General features: G+C 39.6%; 1 protein-coding gene across 1 annotated transcript in view; it reads left to right on the top strand.

The window, feature by feature from the left end:
- The window catches only part of TUBGCP4 (tubulin gamma complex associated protein 4), a 60643-nt gene that overhangs the window by 12663 nt on the left and 28202 nt on the right, over positions 1 to 19778 (top strand). The window contains exons 3-7 of the mRNA XM_056572111.1: positions 8165 to 8287; positions 10202 to 10255; positions 13844 to 13900; positions 15538 to 15617; positions 16861 to 17062. Of these exons, the coding sequence (XP_056428086.1) occupies positions 8165 to 8287; positions 10202 to 10255; positions 13844 to 13900; positions 15538 to 15617; positions 16861 to 17062 (516 nt within the window). The remainder of the gene's footprint in view (positions 1 to 8164; positions 8288 to 10201; positions 10256 to 13843; positions 13901 to 15537; positions 15618 to 16860; positions 17063 to 19778) is intronic.

Genomic DNA, 19778 nt, shown 5'->3' with positions numbered 1-19778 from the left:
ATATTGCATAAGAAAAGTGTAAAAAAAAAAAAAAAAAAAAAAAAAAAAAATCATTAACCCTTTCAATTATCCCTTCCCCTAATAAAAGTTTGAATCACCCGGCATTTCCAAGAATAAAAAAAACAGTGTAAATAAAAATAAACATATGTGGAATCGCCGCATGCGGAAATGTGTCCGAATTATAAAAACATACCACTTTTTAAACTGCACGTTTAATGGCGTACGCGCAAAAAAAATTCCAAAGTCCACAATAGCGCATTTTTGATCACTTTTTATACCACAAAAAAAGTGAATAAAAAGTGATCAAAAAGTCTGATCAGAACAAAAATGGTACTGCTAAAAACATCAGATCACAGCGCAAAAAGTGAGCCCTCATAGTACCCTGAACACAGAAAAATAAAAAAAGTTATAGGGGTCAGAAGATGACCAGTTTAAACGTATAAATTTTCCTGCATGTATTCATGATTTTTTACTGAAGTGATACCCTACTTGTATAGGTTTGATTTTGTATCATTTTAACCGTATGGACCTACAGAATAAAGATAAGGTATCATTTTTGGCGAAAAAATGTACTGCGTGAAAACGGAAGCCCCCAAAACTTACAAAATAGTGTTTTTTTTTCATCAATTTTGTCGCACATTTATTTTTTTTTCCCCGTTTCACCGTAGATTTGTGGGTGAAATGACTAATGTCATTACAAAGTAGAATTAGTGACGCAAAAAATAAGCCATCATATAGAATTTTAGGTGAAAAGAGTTATGATTTTTTAAAGATAAGGAGGAAAAATTGAAAATGAAAAAACGGAAAAAGCCCGGTGCTTAAGGGGTTAAACAATGGAAGACATTTTTATCCTGGTGTGGCTCCTCTCCTCCGGATCTTCTTATCCCAGATATTCCCAGAATATTAGATTTCCTGCAGGATGGGTTTGATCTAGGTTTATCTGTGAGTACACTAAAGGTTCAGGCAGCAGCCCTTGGCTGTTTCTTTTATGTCAGCATTGCTGAACACAAATGGGTCAAACGTTTTTTTTTCAGTAGTATCCAGAATAAGACCGAAAATATCTTATCTTACTTCCCCTCTGGATTTGAATATTGTATTATAATCTCTAACTAAAAGTCCTTTTGAGACTTTGTCAGAATCAGCTATCAGGTTCCTTACCTGGAAAACTGTTTTTCTAGTGGCAAACACATCTGCCAGAAGAGTAAGTGAAATCCAAGCCTTGTCTATTGATTATTCTTACCTTACTGTACTTGAAGATAAGATTATTCTAAAGCATAATCCTTTCTCCCAAAAGTTGTATCCAATGTTCATAGGTCTCAAGACACAATTCTTCTCTCTTTCTGTGCCAGTCCCAGACACAGAAAGGAGGAAGAGTTCCATAAACTGGATGTCAGGAGAGCGATCTTACACTATCTGGAGACTACTAAGACCTGGAGGAAAGATTCTAACCTGATTATCAAGGACCAAATAAGGGGAAGAAGCCATCAAAAAACTCAATTTCCAGATGGCTTAAGTTGGCAATCAGTCATTCCTGTACTGCTGCAGGTCAAGATGTTCCGGAAGACATCAAAGCTCATTCCACTAGGGATGTTTCAGTCTCCTCTTCTCAGGACCTTGGGTTTGGCCGAAAGGTGCTGCAGGCCGTGGTCCCTCCCTAAGTCTACATTTATCTGGTATGTCTCATGTGGTCCTGGAGTGAGTGGACAACCTGAAAAGTCAGAATTATAACTTACCGATAAGTTTTCATGAGTCCATCACGACAGCACCTATTTATTCCCACCCTTATTCATTATATGTATCCGTACATGTATATTTAATAACTGTTCTCTTAGTAATTTATAAACACTGAGGGGATATGGAGGGAGGGGCCTTTTTAACCTCTCTTATGCTTCCTGTTCCTATGCAGATAGGGGGCAATCTCATGTGGTGTTGTCGTGATGGACTCATGAAAACTGAATTATCGGTAAATTATAATTCCGAATTTTTATTCTATCTTTGAAGCCATTGACCTATGCAGTCGGGACCTCTGACTACATTGGGGGCATACCGGTAGACTCCGAAAATCATGTAATCTTTGTATGTAGATGATATCATTCTGTCTATTACTTATCTGTCCAGCTCCTTATCTGCTGTGCTGTCCCTTCAGTCTAACCTCCTGGACTCAGATGCTTATTTCTACAGTCCCGTCACTCCTTAGATTGGCAACTACTTGGCACAAAAAAATTATCTAGGGATTACCCTTGCATATAAGATTGGAGAGCTTTTTTTCTAAGCAAGGTCGAAATTTCTTGCTTAAGGGGGGAAGGAAAAGTAATGGCATTTAAAATGTCAACCCTTTCTAAGTGAATGTATTTGTTTCATACCTTACCAATTCAGCTTCCATTATCATTTTTTTTTTTTTTTTTTTTTTTTTTCTCTCTCCAAGGTCAAAACCCTGGTATCATCATTTATTTGAATGGGCTGTAAACCAAACCACAGGCTACTAAACATAAATCCGTAGGTGGCCTGGGAATCCCTGATTTATGTAGATATTACATAGCTATGTTGGTCACTTTGCTACACTCCTGGCAAAATAGATGCATGGATGTTCCCTGTGTACAAATTGAATGATTTTATGCATCTGGCATTGATCCCCTTGCCCTGTTTCTTTTCTGTATCTGTGGAACATTAAGGCCGATTTATCAATGTCTCCTCTTTTGCCAACCCATCCTTATACAGGTTGCAGTCCTCTATTTCAATTCTCCACTTAGCTATCCCTGAGCTAGATCTCTCCTCTCGGATCTTCAATGGCATATAGTCAGTGGCCAAACTATATAGGCAAGGAACTTTACTCCTTTTTTCTGAGCTAGATATAACATATATAATTTACCTTCCAGGCACTTGTTTACGTACCTCCGACTGAAAATGTACCCTCCTTAGACCTGCACACACTTCCTTCAGCGAATCGGAACCTTAGAGAAAAGTCGAAGCCTATATATTTCCTAATGGCCCAACACTCTGAGCTTATGATTACCAATTCTATGAAGGCATGGGAATTTGAGCCAAGCGTTTCTACATAGAAGTTTATGCTGAGAAATTGACACACATCTGGGCAGCCGAGGGTGGAACGCAATGCTGCCCACTTCCCCGACTAATACCTCTTGATTGGTCTCAGGAGTGAAACTCGGTGCGATTAACAACTTTTGATATGTCTGATCAACATGTCAAAAGTTGTTTTTAATGACCGTAACGCTTTAAGGCCTGTTTCACAGGAGCGTGTTACATTCATAAGTCCCAGGTCTGGTGATGTCGACAAGTGTCACATATCTGACTTTTCCCCCTGGTGACCAGGCTGTGATCTATGTGCCATAGGTTTGTCACCTGTGATTCAAGCAAAATACCTTGTAAATCTTGAATTAACTATGGCAAAGTACCCAATATTTAGAATTGCATTCAGAAGCTGAGAATGACAGCAGCTAATTTTGGAAATCTATTTTTAAGACCATGACAAGTATTGTTATTGAGAATGAGGAGTGACATGTGGGGAGTGCAGCAATGTTTTAGTTTAGTTTTTGTTCCTGACATTTAAAACTAATTGCCAAAAAGAGAATAATACAGAACAATACAGTCTCCTTTTAGCAATTAATTTTAAGAACTTCATGAAACACATGAACATCACACAGACACTGCACTTTCAGCAAACTCTGTAGAAATCAGTAGTACAGGAATATAAAAGAAACTTTATGTATGTTCTTAGAAAAAAAAATGTCTTTGTCCACCTATGTATTACTTATTTACCTGCCCGTTTTCAGCACTGACCATTCACTTTAAATTCACTGCCAGATGGATCATTAGTTTACTATGGGATGAAGTTATATGCTCTATATGTAGAAGACTGGAGTAGGAAAGACAGTGATAGAGATACATATACTTTTTAACAGGATACTGTCCCACCTCAGTGCTGGATTCACCTTTTACACTGCTCAGTACTGTTTTATGATGTTCCCCATGCTGCTGCTCCTTTAGGGTGTACTATTCAGAAATGGGGGAGCAGAATTTTCTGTTAGTCTTTTGTCCACTTTGAAACTAAGATCAGAGAAAATGAACCATCTATTTCCAGCAAAAAGGAAAACTGGAGAAAATTGAGCAGATATAAATCAAATAATGGCAAGAAATAGTACTGCTTCTCATGTACTCACACCTTATCATGAGAAGTTATGTTTTGGTAATATCTCATACTATCCCAATTTTCAGTAAAAAAAAAATAACCTAAGTCACATCCTCAATTCTAGTTGTCTTTACTCAGTTCAATAAGCTTTAATATTCACCATTTTATTTTATTTTTATCGGTTTGATGTTTCAGGTCAGTGACGGCTGTCTCCATAATTTATTCATAGGTAAAGAGGTGATAAGACAGGTCCACTCTGCTTTCCTTGTAAACTGGCATCTGATATGGCACCCCCATCCATACATGGCAGGATATTCAGTTTAAGGGTGTATTCACACATATAGTATCCTGAAGTATTTGAAGCTGCAGATTTTATGACTGAGCACAGCTTAAAATCTGCAGCTTCAAGTCATGTGCATCCAATATGCACAGAATACTGTACATGTTAATAGACCCTATTAGAGAATCAGTATATATTGCTAGATAGATCTACAATACATACAAAGAAGTTAGATCCTTATGCATCTATTTAGATATAGTGACTGTGTTATTTTAGTTAAATGGGCACTGTCATTTGCAAAAACTTTTTCTATAATGTAGATTAACATTTTATGTATATTTTGTAATAGAAATTAGTTAACATTTTGTTATCTTTTTGGGTGACAAAATGCTATTTTGTCCCTGCAGCTATTGCCTGTGTATCTTGGCTGGGACAAAATACAGGCAGTGTGGGCAGGCAAGCAGGGTTCATAATATAAAAAGTTTTTGCATTGACAGTGCCCGTTTAAGGAATGTGGGCAGATGGTCTCAGATGTCTTTTTTGTTGTTTTTAATATACCCTCAACAGGGATGTGGAATTCCTATCGCCTGACGCCCAGGACAAGCAGTTTCGGGCGCCGGGCAGGTGAATTTTTCTGGCCCTTAGCCCGGCTTCGGGCAAGCAGGGCCAGTGTGAGGTGAAAAATTCAAACCTGTGAAAAAATCGGACCGCCCCTCCCCTTCGCTCTCCGAACTTTGACGAAGCTACAGCGGGGAGGAGCAAGGGCAGAGCCATGGGTTTGATTTTTTTTTTTTCCACCGCACGTCTGCAGGAGATAAAACTCCGGACCTGACAAGCGCTGCGGCTGTGGAAGCTTGCGTCCTCCGAAGCAGAGCAGGGGAGATGAGAAGCTCCTGCTCTGCGCCTTCTTTCTTCTCCCCGCACAGACCTGCGTCCTCTGCCTTCGCTCCCCCCAGCTCTAAGCTTCGGAGAGCTGAGGGGAGGAGCGGTCGCACATCTGCACGGGGCGCAAGTTTCACACCGCCGCTAATAACTAGCATGCGGCGCTCAGCAGTATGTATGGAGCGGGCTCCGGAATCCTGCCCGCTCCATACTCTGCAGCCTACGGCTGTTCTCAGCAGTCTGTATGGAGCGGGCTCCAGGCTCCTGCCCGCTCCATACTCTACAGCCTCGTCTGTTTTCAGTAGCCGGGGGCCGCCGCGAATAGCCAGCATGCGGCGGGCTATTAACCCTTTAGATCGCCGCTGTCAAGACTGACATCGGCGTCTAAAGGGACATGTGAAGGCTCCCTGGTGGGCTAGTGGGGTGGATGGCCCCCCCCGCAGCGCGATGGCAGGGGAAGCGATCCACTATGGAGGTAGCCGGAGGGCTTACCTCTGTTCCCTGCTGTCCCTTGGCTCTGTCATTGATAGATCCTGGCTGGACCAGGCTCTATCAATGGATCACAGAGCACACAGATCAATGAGTTCAATAGAACTCTATTCATCTGTATGAGGAATCTAATGATTCCTCCTAGAAGTCTAATAAAAAAAAAAAAAAGTTTTAATAAAAGTTAAAAAAACACACATTAACCCTTCCATGTTAAAAGTTCAAATCGCCCCCTTTTCCTATATAAAAAATAATAAAAATAAACATATTTGGTATCGCTTCGTGCGTAAATGTACGACCTATTAAAATATAACATTATGTATCCCGTACGGTAAATGTAAAAAAAAATACCAAACCACAGAATTGCAATTTTTATAATGTCCTAGGAAAAAAAAGTTAAAAAGTGATTAAAAAGTCAGATCAATACCAAAATGGTACCGATACAAAAAACATATTATGGCGCAAAAAATGAGCCCTCATACAGCCTGGTATGTGGAAAAAAAATAAAGCTACAGGGGTCAAAAAATGGCAATTAAAAAAACTCAAAGTTCAGAAAAAAAAATTTTATTTGTAAAACAGGACGGAAACTATAGAAATCTGGTATTACTGTAATCAGGCGACCTAAAGTATGAAACTAACATGTTATTTCAACCACAAGGTAAGTGGCGTAGAAAAGAAAACCACCAAATCTGCAAAATTATCTTTTACTATTTCAATTTCACTTCACCTAATATATATATTTTGGTCCGGAGAATATGTTATTGAAAAATTAAAAGGTATCATTATAGTAGGTAGTTGTGGCTATTATAGGGCGAGGAGGAAAAAATTAGAGCGTAAAAGCGAAAATTGGCCGGACAAGTAGATCAAGTAGTTTTTGTTTTTTTTTAATAAAATTTCCACACCCCTGCCTCAAACTGACTTGTGGGTCCCACATTGTGTTGGAAGGGCACGTTCTGACTGCACGGATGAGTAATAAGGGGGTGTCCGAAAGTGATCTCTGAACCTGTATGATATAGGTGCCTTTGCAAGTTAGATCATCTCTTTCTTATTTACCTTGCAAACGAGCCATCCTCCATGATGTTTGTTGTTTGTTTTTCTTAAGGGTACGTTCACGCATACAGGATCCTACGCAGATTTGATGCGCAGGATTTGTAACTTCCAATTAGAAGTTGTGCTCAGTCATTTAATTTACATTGAAATCTGCAGCAGAAAATACTGTGCATCAAATCTGCATACGTGTGAACGTACCCTAAAGGTTTTATTGTTATAGAAAGAAAACCAAATTTAAATGGGTACTCTGCTCACAGAATAGGGGATAAATGCCTCTGGGAACCCCGCGATCTTCTGCCCGGCACCACGGTAATCTGCAGGCACGGAGCGATCTCTGCTCCATGCCGGATTACTAGCGACCTTATCCCAAAGCTGTGGCCAACACGCCCCCTCCATATATCTGTATGGGAGATACGCAAACGCTGTATCTCTGTCTCTCCCATAGACATGAATGGAGGGTACGTGAAGACCACGGTCGCCCGAAGCCTAGCAAAGCCGGCATTCAGAACATAAATGTTTAGAACCCCAGGGTGCCAGGCAAGAGATTGCTGCGGTCCCAGCCGTTGGATCCCACGCAATCGGACATCTTTTCCCCTATTCAAACATGGGGAATAAGATGTCTAGGACCGGAGTACACCTTTAAATAAGAAACATGATAAGAAACAGGAAAAAAAAATTCTGTTTTAAGTTGGTTCTACAGGATTAGAAAAATATGGTTGTTTTCTTCCAGAAACAGCACCACTCTACAGTTTATAGGCGGTTGTGCTACTTAGCCTTATACACTTCAATGGAGCTAAACTGCAATAGCAAATGCAACCCCCTGATCAGATGTGATGCTGTATCTGGGAGATGACATTCATGTTTCCCTAAATCTGTACAACCTTTTATATCTCACAGAGATGAATAGGGATGGGAAAAACAGTGGATGTGGGCCACCAGGCATTTACCCATTAGCCATCTGTGGGTATATGATGCTAGTGGTGCAAAAGCAGGTTAAAAAATAATTCCAGGATGAGACAAGTTACAGTGCTGTATGGGAGAGGTTACACAGGTACAAAATACTGATGAACATCTACTCACATGCCTGTTTAGTATTATATTTGCACATAGATAAGGCACATGTATGGTGCATCATGCTAGGTTACAGCCTTTGTTTCATTCCCATAATGTTAGGTCAGGTCACCTAAATCTTAATATTTCTACATTTATATGACCTTTTTAGCAGTCTGGAATTGGTTTTGTAAAAGATTTTAATGGTATGTGCTTATACACGATATGCATTCTTATTACTATGTATAATAGTTGTTGTTATTTTCCAGGATCACCACCTTTCCCAGCCCGGGCAAGTTGGGCTGCATGGAATTTACTTGAGGGCTTTTTGCAGAGGATTGGAATCTATTCTTCAGCCTTATAGACAATCTTTATTAGACTTGGAGCAAGAGGTAATAAGAAGTAGAGTTTGACCAGCTGTTTATTTGGCATTCCTCCAGGTACTCCTCTTCCCTCCCTCATCCCCAAGAACATAACAAGAGGTTAAATGGCTTTCTGTGACATAACTGTATGCATGTCTGTTGGAGCACACCAATAATGTATTTTGGGGACTGAAGTCACCTCTGCAGGGATCAGTGATGCCTCTACAGCAGTGTTTCCCAACCAGAGTGCCTGTCCGGGCATGCACAGAGCCCTAATATTGCCTAATAATTTGTAGGTCCCCTTTTGCGTTCCTAACAGTTCTGGACTTAACAAGACCTTTTAGGGTGTTCTGTTGTATTTTGCACCAAGATATTTAGAAGCAATGTCTTATACGGTCATGACCGTAAATGTTGGCACCCCTGACATTTTTTTATAAAATGAAGTATTTCTCACAGAAAAGTATTGCACGTTTTGCTATACACGTTTATTCCCTTTGTGTGTATTGGAACTAAACCAAAAAAAGGGAGGAAAAAAAAGCTAATTGGACATCATGTCCCACCAAACTCCCAAAAATGGGCTGGACAAAATTATTGGCACCCTTTCAAAATTGTGGAAAAATAAGATTGTTTCAAGCATGTGATGCTCCTTTAAACTCACCTGGGGCAAGTAACAGGTGTGGACAATATAAAAATCACACCTGAAAGCAGATAAAAAGGAGAGAAGTTCACTTAGTCTTTGCATTGTGTGTCTGTGTGTGCCACACTAAGCATGGACAACAGAAAGAGAAGAGAACTGTCTGAGGACTTGAGAACCAAAATTGTGGAAAAATATCAACAATCTCAATGTTACAAGTCCATCTCAGATCTAGATTTGCCTTTGTCCACAGTGCGCAACATTATAAAGAAGTTTGCAACCCATGGCACTGTAGCTAATCTCCCTGGGCGTGGACGGAACAGAAAAATTGAAATGTGTCAATGCAGGATAGTCCGGATGGTGGATAAGCAGCCCCAAACAAGTTCCAAAGATATTCAAGCTGTCCTGCAGGCTCAGGGAGCATCAGTGTCAGCTGATGTAAACTATCTGTCAACATTTAAATGAAACATACGTCAAAAAGCACCCAGAAATGGATGGCAACAAAGTGCTGGAGAGTTCTGAAGTGGCCAGCAATGAGTCCAGCTCTAAATCCCATTGAACACCTGTGGAGAGATCTTAAAATTGCTGTTGGGAAAAGGTGCCCTTCTAATAAGAGAGACCTGGAGCAGTTTGCAAAGGAAGAGTGGTCCAACATTCCGGCTGAGAGGTGTAAGAAGCTTATTGATGGTTATGGGAAGCGACTGATTTCAGTTATTTTATCCAAAGGGTGTGCAACCAAATATTAAGTTAAGGGTGCCAATAATTTTGTCCAGCCCATTTTTGGAGTTTGGTGGGACATTATGTCCAATTAGCTTTTTTCCTCCCTTTTTTGGTTTAGTTCCAATACACACAAAGGGAAAAACATGTGTTACTGCAATCCTTTTCTGTGAGAAATACTTAATTTTCTAGAACAATTTCAGCGGTGCCAACATTTACGGCCATGACTGTATGTTTCGAAGTGTCCATGGACCTGACTTCTTTTTTTCCAGCACATCCCACAGATAGACAATTTGATTGAGATCCGAAAATTATATAGACCAAGTCAACACCTTGAACTCTTTGTCTTGCTCCTTAAACCATTTCTGAACAATTTTTGCAGTGTGGTCAGGTCATAATCCCACAGAAAGTTGGTGTGTAAAAATGATTAGGTTGATGATATGCGTATTATGCACATGAATGCCAAGGGCTAAGATTTTCCAGCAAAGCATTACACTGCCTGACTTGCCTTCCTCTCATTGTGTAAAGGATTCTTGGAACATTGAGCTATCAGAGAAAAAAAAAATCTTTTTTTTTTTTTGTTTTTAATACAGTTCTTGGCTGACCCACATCTTTCAATATCGCACATTAACTATTCCCTTGACCAGGTAAGTTCATGAAATCTAAAACAACCTGACCAGTGGAATTTTCTTCATCTGTCAATAACATTACATTAAAAGCAGAACACATCGAAGGAGATTTACTGAGCTATCTGTGCAAATATTATCACTCAAATTGCCCCAGAAACTGGAGTACTGTCGTTTGCTCAATTAATTGTGTTTTAAGAAACTTTTTTTGTGCCTCATTAGACAGTTTGTGTGTGATGAAAATTAACAAATGCACCTGAGATATATAAATGGCTTGCACCTTTATTTTGGTTACAAGTCATTAATGTAAAGTAAGCTATCCAAGAAGTGGTGTAAGCAAAATGGTTTAAACAGATCTAGCAATATGCACTAAATCTGTCACACCGAATGCACCACTGTGATAACGTAGCTGCAGCTCCTTCCTGGTCTAGTTTTATATTGTCTACATTTACAACAGTTTTAATAGTCTCCCCAAAAGATTCCAAATTGTTTAATGCTAAGACTCATCAGACTAAGCTGCATTATCCATGAGTGGTGGTAAAATCTCGGGGGAGGCTGCAACAAGAACTAAGGGTAGAGAGGGAATTTCCATGACAAACTCAACCCCTGCTAGTGCAGGATTGCACTGGATTTATCAAGAGGAACACTCCTGCCCTGTGTGGCAGCCTCAGCAATCTACACCATCTCAGAGTTGGCATAAACTTCCACAACAATTTTACTTCTAAATTGTACTAGGCATAAATTGAACTAAATTCAAGGCTCGAGGAGGACCATGCCCACTTTTAAGCAGGTGCTTGCACAAAAATTAGGAAACTTTTTCAGTTTACGTCAGGTGCACGGTTAACAAATGCCACCCTAAATGCTCCCTTTTTAGCAAAGGCAGTTGTGTGTAATTTTACATAACTCATTGGATGACTTTGGTTTGTGAGTCTGGCATACAAACATCAAAGAACTGTTCTCTTTTTAGAACTGCCAAAATTAAACTCATGCTCCGAAGGACTTGGCATGATCCTGAATTACATGGCCACCCGTTCATTTGAATGGGGGCTGTAGCATACTGCTTTTTCCTGCAGTGTATGGCCAACAAGTGCAAAACAAATTCAACCCTGATATGAGGCTGCCCTGTGTGGCAGCCTCAGAAATCTACACCAGCTCAGAGCTGGCATAGACTACCCTACAATTTGTTTCTTCTAAATTGTACTAGGCATAAATTGAGCTAAATACAAGGCTCGAGGAGGACCATGCCCAATTTAAAGCAGGTGCTTGCACAAGAATTAGGACATTTTTTCAGTTTTACGTCAGGTGCACGGTTGACAAATGCCACCCTAAATGCTCCCTTTTAGCAAAGGCAGTTGTTTGTAATTTTGATTGGATGACTTTGGTTTGTGAGTCTGGCATACAAACATCAAAGAACTGTTCTCTTTTAGAACTGCCAAAATTAAACTCCTGCTCCGAAGGACTTGGCATGATCCTGTATTACATGGCCACCCGTTTATTTGAATGGGGGCTGTAGCATACTGCTTTTTCCTGCAGTGTATGGCCAACAAGTGCAAAACAAATTCAACCCTGATATGAGGCTGCCCTGTGTGGCAGCCTCAGAAATCTACACCAGCTCAGAGCTGGCATAGACTATCCTACAATTTATGCCCACTAGCAGTCATAAATTGTACTTAAAGGGGTATTCCAGGCAAAAACATTTTTTCATATATAAACTGGCTCCGGAAAGTTAAACAGATTTGTAAATTACTTCTATTAAAAAATCTTAATCCTTCCAATAGTTATTAGCTTCTGAAGTTTTCTGTCTAACTGCTCAATGATGATGTCACGGGAGCTGTGCATTATGGGAAAATATCCCCATAGAAGCTGGACAGCTCCCAGGGACGTGAGTCATCAGAGAGCAGTTAGACAGAAAACAGCAACTCAACTTCAGAAGCTAATAACTATTGGAAGGATTTAGATTTTTTAATAGAAGTAATTTACAAATCTGTTTAAATTTCCGGAGCCAGTTGATATATAAAAAAATTTTTTTTGCCTGGAATTCCCCTTTAACTTGGCACACTGGGATGACCAGGACTTGGCATGATCCTATATTACAGTGCCACCCATTTATTTGAAAGGGAGCTGTAGCATACTGCTTTTTCCATGAAAATGCATGGCCAACCAGAGCCTTTACTGGTGTTAACAACTGATGGCCACTTCAGGAACCTAATCAGCTATGGAACTACTTTATTGTAAACATTGCTTTCTTTAATTACTTTTTTATAGCCCACGCTCTTAACATGCGGCTCACATCACGCTTTGTATATTTCTAACTTAAAGGGGTTATCCAGGAAAAAACATTATATATATATATATATATATATATATATATATATATATATATATATATATATATATATCTGCAATATCTAACTGCTCTCTGATGACACGTGTCTCGGGAACCGCCCAGTTTAGAAGAGGTTTGCTATGGGGATTTGCTTCTAAACTGGGCGGCTCCTGAGACAGGTGTCATCAGAGAGTACTTAGACAGAAAAGAACAACCTTAAAGTGTACCTGTCATCAACAAAAACTTTTTATATAATGTAGATAATACCATTCTATGTATATTTGTAATATACATTGGTTAAAAATTGTGTATATTTTTGGGTGAAAAAATGCTGTCCCTGCAGCTATTGCATGTGTGTCTCTATGAGGAGTCCAAATACAGGAAGTGAGCGCGGGAAAAGCAGTGATCTGTGCAGGCTCCTGGCTTGTCAATCTTCCTGATGTATGAGCCAGGGGCATGTCATAGAACCTCAGTGCACACTGTCCTGCTTTTTCTTAGTGCACAGAGCCCTGCTTGTCCACCCACACTTCCTGTATTTTGACTCCTCATAAAGACACAGGCAATAGCTGCAGGGACAAAAATATACAATTTTTTTTAACCAATGTATATTCCAAATATACATATAATAGTATTATCTACATTATATAAAAAGTTTTTGTTGACGACAGGTACACTTTAAGTTCAGAAGCTCATAAGTGCTGAAAGGATTAAGATTTTTTTAAATAGAAGTAATTTACAAATCTGTTTAACTTTCTGGAGCCAGTTGAGATATATAATATAATATAATATATATATATATATATATATATATATATATATATATATATATATATATATATATATATAGCAACAGAAGAATGCAGCAGCACACTGCCAGCACAAGGATATAGGTGCAACATGAATATGCAGTTAAAACATGGAGAGCTATACAGCTATGGTGTAATAGATGCAAATGTGAAACTATGAAATAGTGAGGCACTTAGCTTGCAAATTTGTCTCCGCCGGCGGTCAAATAGCTTGGACCGTCCCACCGCGATATATATATATATATATATATATATCCTGGAATACCCCTTTAAACCTCTGCACAAGTTTTGAGAAATCTCCCCCATATACCTGTGGATGTTGCTGGTCTTTTGTTAAGGACTTTTGAAGAATTTGTCATTAAGGAGTATTACATTTTCTTGTGTGTTCTGGTCCAACTATCCCTTTTTGTTTCTCTTGATAAGATGAGGGTTTAGATAATTTTTTTCGTGAATTAAACCTGCTTTCTGTTTCCTCAGTTTCATCTCCTCTTTCCGTCAGTGATGATTGTGGTGGAACAGATAAAGAGCCAGAAGGTATGCTAATAATGCTCTTTCTCTCAGCAGAATGACGGATGTTACTTGCCTTAGACTTCAGATAGTGTAGAGTGAAGTGGAGGACATTTTCCTCAGACGTCTGTACATTGTATTGGAAAGCTCTTGAAATGTGTTTGCTGTTCTTAGGGACCTGTGAGTAAGTTCTTTCCACTTCTATGTCAAGATGATTTAGAGATAAAAACGCAGTATAAAATGTCATGTTTGCCTAACCTTTCCGAGAGATCAATATTTGTCATAAATGAGTGTATGGTAACTGTATTGCTATAGGACGACCAGAAATACAGAACCCAGGAATGCTGGAGAGAATACTTTACACTAGTAGTTCAAAGGTCAAAACCTGGAAACCACCACTGAGCAATTCGGAAGAAACTATTAAATGACTTGTCCAAGTATTCATCTCTTTAACTCTAGATCAGTGTTTCCCAACCAGTGTGCCTCCAGCTGTTGCAAAACTACAACTCCCAGCATGCCCAGACAGCCAACGGCTGTCTGGGCATGCAGGGAGTTGTAGTTTTGCAACAGCTGGAGGCACACTGGTTGGGAAACACTGTTCTAGATAATGCCAATAGTATGGCCCATCATCTCTGGCAGCTTGCAAACAAAGGCCAGCATGAGACTGACGGAGAGCCCTTATCATTTTAGAGCAATCTAACATAAATATTTAGCGACTTTAGACCTCCAGGGATTATACCGAAATACTATGGGTATGTTCACACTGTGTTCTGATGTAGTGTTTTATGGCACTTTCCTGTACAGTGGCCTACTGTACATATAATTAGAGATGAGCGAACTTACAGTAAATTCGATTCATCACGAACTTCTCGGCTCGGCAGTTGATGACTTTTTTCCTGCATAAATTAGTTCAGCTTTCAGGTGCTCCGGTGGGCTGGAGACTCTCCTAGGACTGTATCCACCTTTTCCAGCTCACCGGAGCACCTGAAAGCTGAACTAATTTATGCAGGAAAAGTCATCAACCGCCGAGCCGAGAAGTTCGTGACGAATCGAATTTACTGTAAGTTCGCTCATCTCTACATATAATGTATTAGTAGTAGAAACGTCGCTGCTGTATTGACACCTTATATGGAATAAACACCTATTTTTTTTCATGAACTTTGGTGCTGTGGACGAGACTTTTTTTTCTACATATAATGTATGGTATATTTATAAATTTTTACATTGTAGCTAAATGCCAATGTATTCCGCTGTATGGCTACGGAGAAATACTCACAACCTATTTCAATACCACAGTGTAAACAAAGCCTGACCTGTAAAGCAGAGTATGTAAAGATGTAGTACGTCCAGAAAGTGTTTTTTTTTTTTTGTGTGGAGAATGCAGGGGGTAATATTTTCTAATTCTAGACTACTGTGCACACCAGTGTTTTCCAAGCAGGGTGCCTCCAGCTGTTGCAAAACTAAAACACCCAGCATGCCTGGACTGCCTTTGGCTGTCCGGGCATGCTGGGTGTTGTAGTTTTGCAACAGCTGGAGTAACCCTGGTTGGGAAACACTGGTGTGCAGTAATCTACCTAGCACATCTGGAACCTCTGGCGTGACAGAATTTACAAGACCAGTGTCTAGCAATGTTGTCATACTAATGGATTATTTTGTTTCATTAGATTCATGGCTGCCAACTTTTGGAAACTGTTTACAAGCATAGCTGTGGGGGGCTTCCTCCAGTCCGCAGTGCACTAGAAAAGTAAGGAAACTGTTCGCTTCTTAATCTTATTGGAATACACAGTTCCACCATGAACAATATTGATCATCTATTTACAAAATAAATGGTAAATGTATGAATACTGGGACCCCTACCCATCATAGAAATGAGGTGCCAAGTCTCTCCTTACAGTAGAAAAAAAGTCATTCATATCCTGGTCCTTGCAGGGGTTAAACCCCAAGAGTCATACTGTACAAACAATAAACTGTAAAGTGCGGTATAAAGCAGTTCTCCGTTTTGGACAACCCATACCTGTTAGAGAGGTCCTGTCACAATAAGCAGATCACAAAGTGTTCTCCTGCTTCGACACCCTCTCTGCATGTTAAAGGGGTTCTCCACTGGAAAACTTTTTTTTTTTTTTTTAAATCAACTGGTGCCAGAAATTACTTCTATTACAAAATCTTAATCCTTCCAGTACTTATCAGCTGCAGAATGATCCACAGGAAGTTCTTGTATTTTTGAATACAGTGCTCTCTGCTGACACCTCTGTGCATTTAAGGAACTGTCCTGTGTAGGAGCAAATCCCCACTGAAAACCTATCCTGCTCTGGACAGTTCCTGATATGGACAGAGGTGTCAGCAGAGAGCACTGTGGTCAGACTGAAAGGAAATTCAACAAGAAAAGAACTTCTTGTGGATCATTTGGCAGCTGATAAGTACTGGAAGGATTAACATTTTTTTTACTAGAAGTAACTTACAAATCTGTTTAACTTTCTGGCACCAGTTAATTTAAAAGAAAATGTTTTCCAGTGGAGTACCCCTTTAACTGTTATATGTAGGGACATCTGGAAGGGAGTATTTTGTTCCCCGGCAGCGCCATCAGGTTGTTTCTTTCATTTTTTTTTTTTTTTTAAATGGCCTCTGAAATATAAAAGAAGTGATATAACTGGTTGCTATGGGTAACTGCACCACTCTTCCTCTACACAGGCTTTGATCTCCCCTAGTTGGTTGTCTGTGTAATACATGACGTAGCGGGAGAAAGATGCTTTATGGAAATGCTCTGCACTTCCCCCGTCCTTCATGTTAATTCTTTCCTAATATAGTATATTAAAATAGGTTCCTAAACTAGACAACCCCTTTTTTTATATACAGAGTCTATTCTTTTACAGAAACTATGGTGAAATGATCTTCATTAATATATGATAATTTTTATATATTTATTACTGTTTTTAACCCTTTAGGTCTGCAGGGAGTTGGCATTGTATATGTCCCTTGTGTCTCCTCAGGATCCTAGCTGTGTGTCACGGGGTCATGTACAAGCAGCTTTCAGCTTGGATGCTTCATGGACTTCTCTTGGATCAGTATGAGGAGTTTTTTGTCAGACAGGGACCATCTTCTGGCAGTGCTTCTGCCCAATCTGAAGAGGAAGATGATGACTTAGGAATTGGGGGTCTCACCGGGAAACAACTACGAGAGTTGCAAGACTTGGTAAGAAACTATGCTAAATCTTATAGTAGGTATAAACACACATGCCACAACTATACACACACATGCCACAACTATATACACACATGCCACAACTATATACACACATGCCACAACTATATACACACATGCCACAACTATATACACACATGCCACAACTATACACACACATGCCACAACTATATACACACATGCCACAACTATATACACACATGCCACAGCTATATACACACATGCCACAACTATATACACACATGCCACAACTATATACACACATGCCACAACTATACACACACATGCCACAACTATATACACACATGTCACAACTATATACACACATGCCACAACTATATACACACATGCCACAACTATATACACACATGCCACAACTATACACACACATGCCACAACTATACACACACATGCCACAACTATATACACACATGCCACAACTATATACACACATGCCACAACTATATACACACATGCCACAACTATATACACACATGCCACAACTATATACACACATGCCACAACTATATACACACATGCCACAACTATATACACACATGCCACAACTATATACACACATGCCACAGCTATATACACACATGCCACAGCTATACACACACATGCCACAACTATATACACACATGCCACAGCTATATACACACATGCCACAGCTATATACACACATGCCACAACTATATACACACATGCCACATTGTGACTGGTGAGTGACCAGTCCCGTTGGCTCCATATCTTTCTGTATGTAATGCTTCACACACTCTCATCTAAAAAATCCTTTTCCTTAATTAAATGATTCCAGACTTGTTTTTTGTGTGACATTAGGTGATTTTACACGTGTGAAATGGGTAATGCCCTTTATAAGCTTTTTTTTTTATTTTTTTGATCCTTATAAAATGGAGAATGCAAAATGTTTTTACCATTTGATTAACCCCTTAAGGACGCAGGACGTAAATGTACGTCCTGGTGAGGTGGTACTTAACGCACCAGGACGTACATTTACGTCCTAAGCAATAACCGCGGGCATCGGAGCGATGCCCGTGTCATGCGCGGCTGATCCCGGCTGCTGATTGCAGCCAGGGACCCGCCGGCAATGGCCGACGCCCGCGATCTCGCGGGCGTCCGCCATTAACCCCTCAGGTGCCGGGATCAATACAGATCCCGGCATCTGCGGCAGTTCGCGATTAAAATGAACGATCGGATCGCACGCAGCGCTGCTGCGGGGATCCGATCATTCATAACGCCGCACGGAGGTCCCCTCTCCTTCCTCCGTGCGGCTCCTGGCGTCTCCTGCTCTGGTCTGTGATCGAGCAGACCAGAGCAGGAGATGACCGATAATACTGATCTGTTCTATGTCCTATACATAGAACAGATCAGTATTAGCAATCATGGTATTGCTATGAATAGTCCCCTATGGGGACTATTCAAGTGTAAAAAAAAATGTTAAAAAATGTAAAAGTAAAAGTAAAAAGTGAAAAATCCCCTCCCCCAATAAAAAAGTAAAACGTCCGTTTTTTCCTATTTTACCCCCAAAAAGCGTAAAAAACATTTTTTATAGACATATTTGGTATCACCGCGTGCGTAAATGTCCGAACTATTAAAATAAAATGTTAATGATCCCGTACGGTGAACGGCGTGAACGAAAAAAAATTAAAAAAGTCCAAAATTCCTACTTTTTTAATACATTTTATTAAAAAAAAAATTTATAAAAAATGTATTAAAAGTTTTTTATATACAAATGTGGTATCAAAAAAAAGTACAGATCATGGCGCAAAAAATGAGCCCCCATACCGCCGCTTATACGGAAAAATAAAAAAGTTATAGGTCATCAAAATAAAGGGATTATAAACGTACTAATTTGGTTAAAAAGTTTGTGATTTTTTTTAAGCGCAACAATAATATAAAAGTATATAATAATGGGTATCATTTTAATCGTATTGACCCTCAGAATAAAGAACACATGTCATTTTTACCAGAAATTGTACGGCGTGAAAACAAAACCTTCCAAAATTAGCAAAATTGCGTTTTTCATTTTAATTTCTCCACAAAAATAGTGTTTTTTGGTTGCGCCATACATTTTATGATATAATGAGTGATGTCATTACAAAGGACAACTGGTCGCGCAAAAAACAAGCCCTCATACTAGTCTGTGGATGAAAATATAAAAGAGTTCTTAGAAGGCGAGGAGGAAAAAATGAAAACGTAAAAATTAAATTGTCTGAGTCCTTAAGGCCAAAATGGGCTGAGTCCTTAAGGGGTTAAAGGGGTACTCCGGTGGGAAAAAATGTCTTTCTTAATCAACTGATGCAAGAAAGTTAAACAGATTTGTAAATGACTTCTATTAAAAAATCTTAATCCTTCCAGTACTTATTAGTTGCTGAATACTACAGAGGAAATTATTTTATTTTTGGAACGCAGAGCTCTCTGCTGAATCACGAGCACAGTGCTCTCTGCTGACATCTCTGTCCATTTTAGGAACTGTCCTGAGCAACATATGTTTGCTATGGGGATTTTCTCCTACTCTGGACAGTTCTTAAAATGGACAGCGGTGTCAGCAGAGAGCACTGTGCTCGTGATGTCACCAGAGAGCACTGTGTTCCAAAAAGAAAATAATTTCCTGAGTAGTATACAGCTGCTAATAAGTACCGGAAGGACTAAGATTTTTTAATAGAAGTAATTTACAAATCTGTTT

Source organism: Hyla sarda, chromosome 4 (genome assembly GCF_029499605.1).
Source record: "Hyla sarda isolate aHylSar1 chromosome 4, aHylSar1.hap1, whole genome shotgun sequence".
Classification (NCBI taxonomy): domain Eukaryota; kingdom Metazoa; phylum Chordata; class Amphibia; order Anura; family Hylidae; genus Hyla; species Hyla sarda.
The sequence above is the reverse complement of the archived record's forward strand: the minus strand, read 5'-3'. Positions and strand labels throughout refer to the sequence as shown.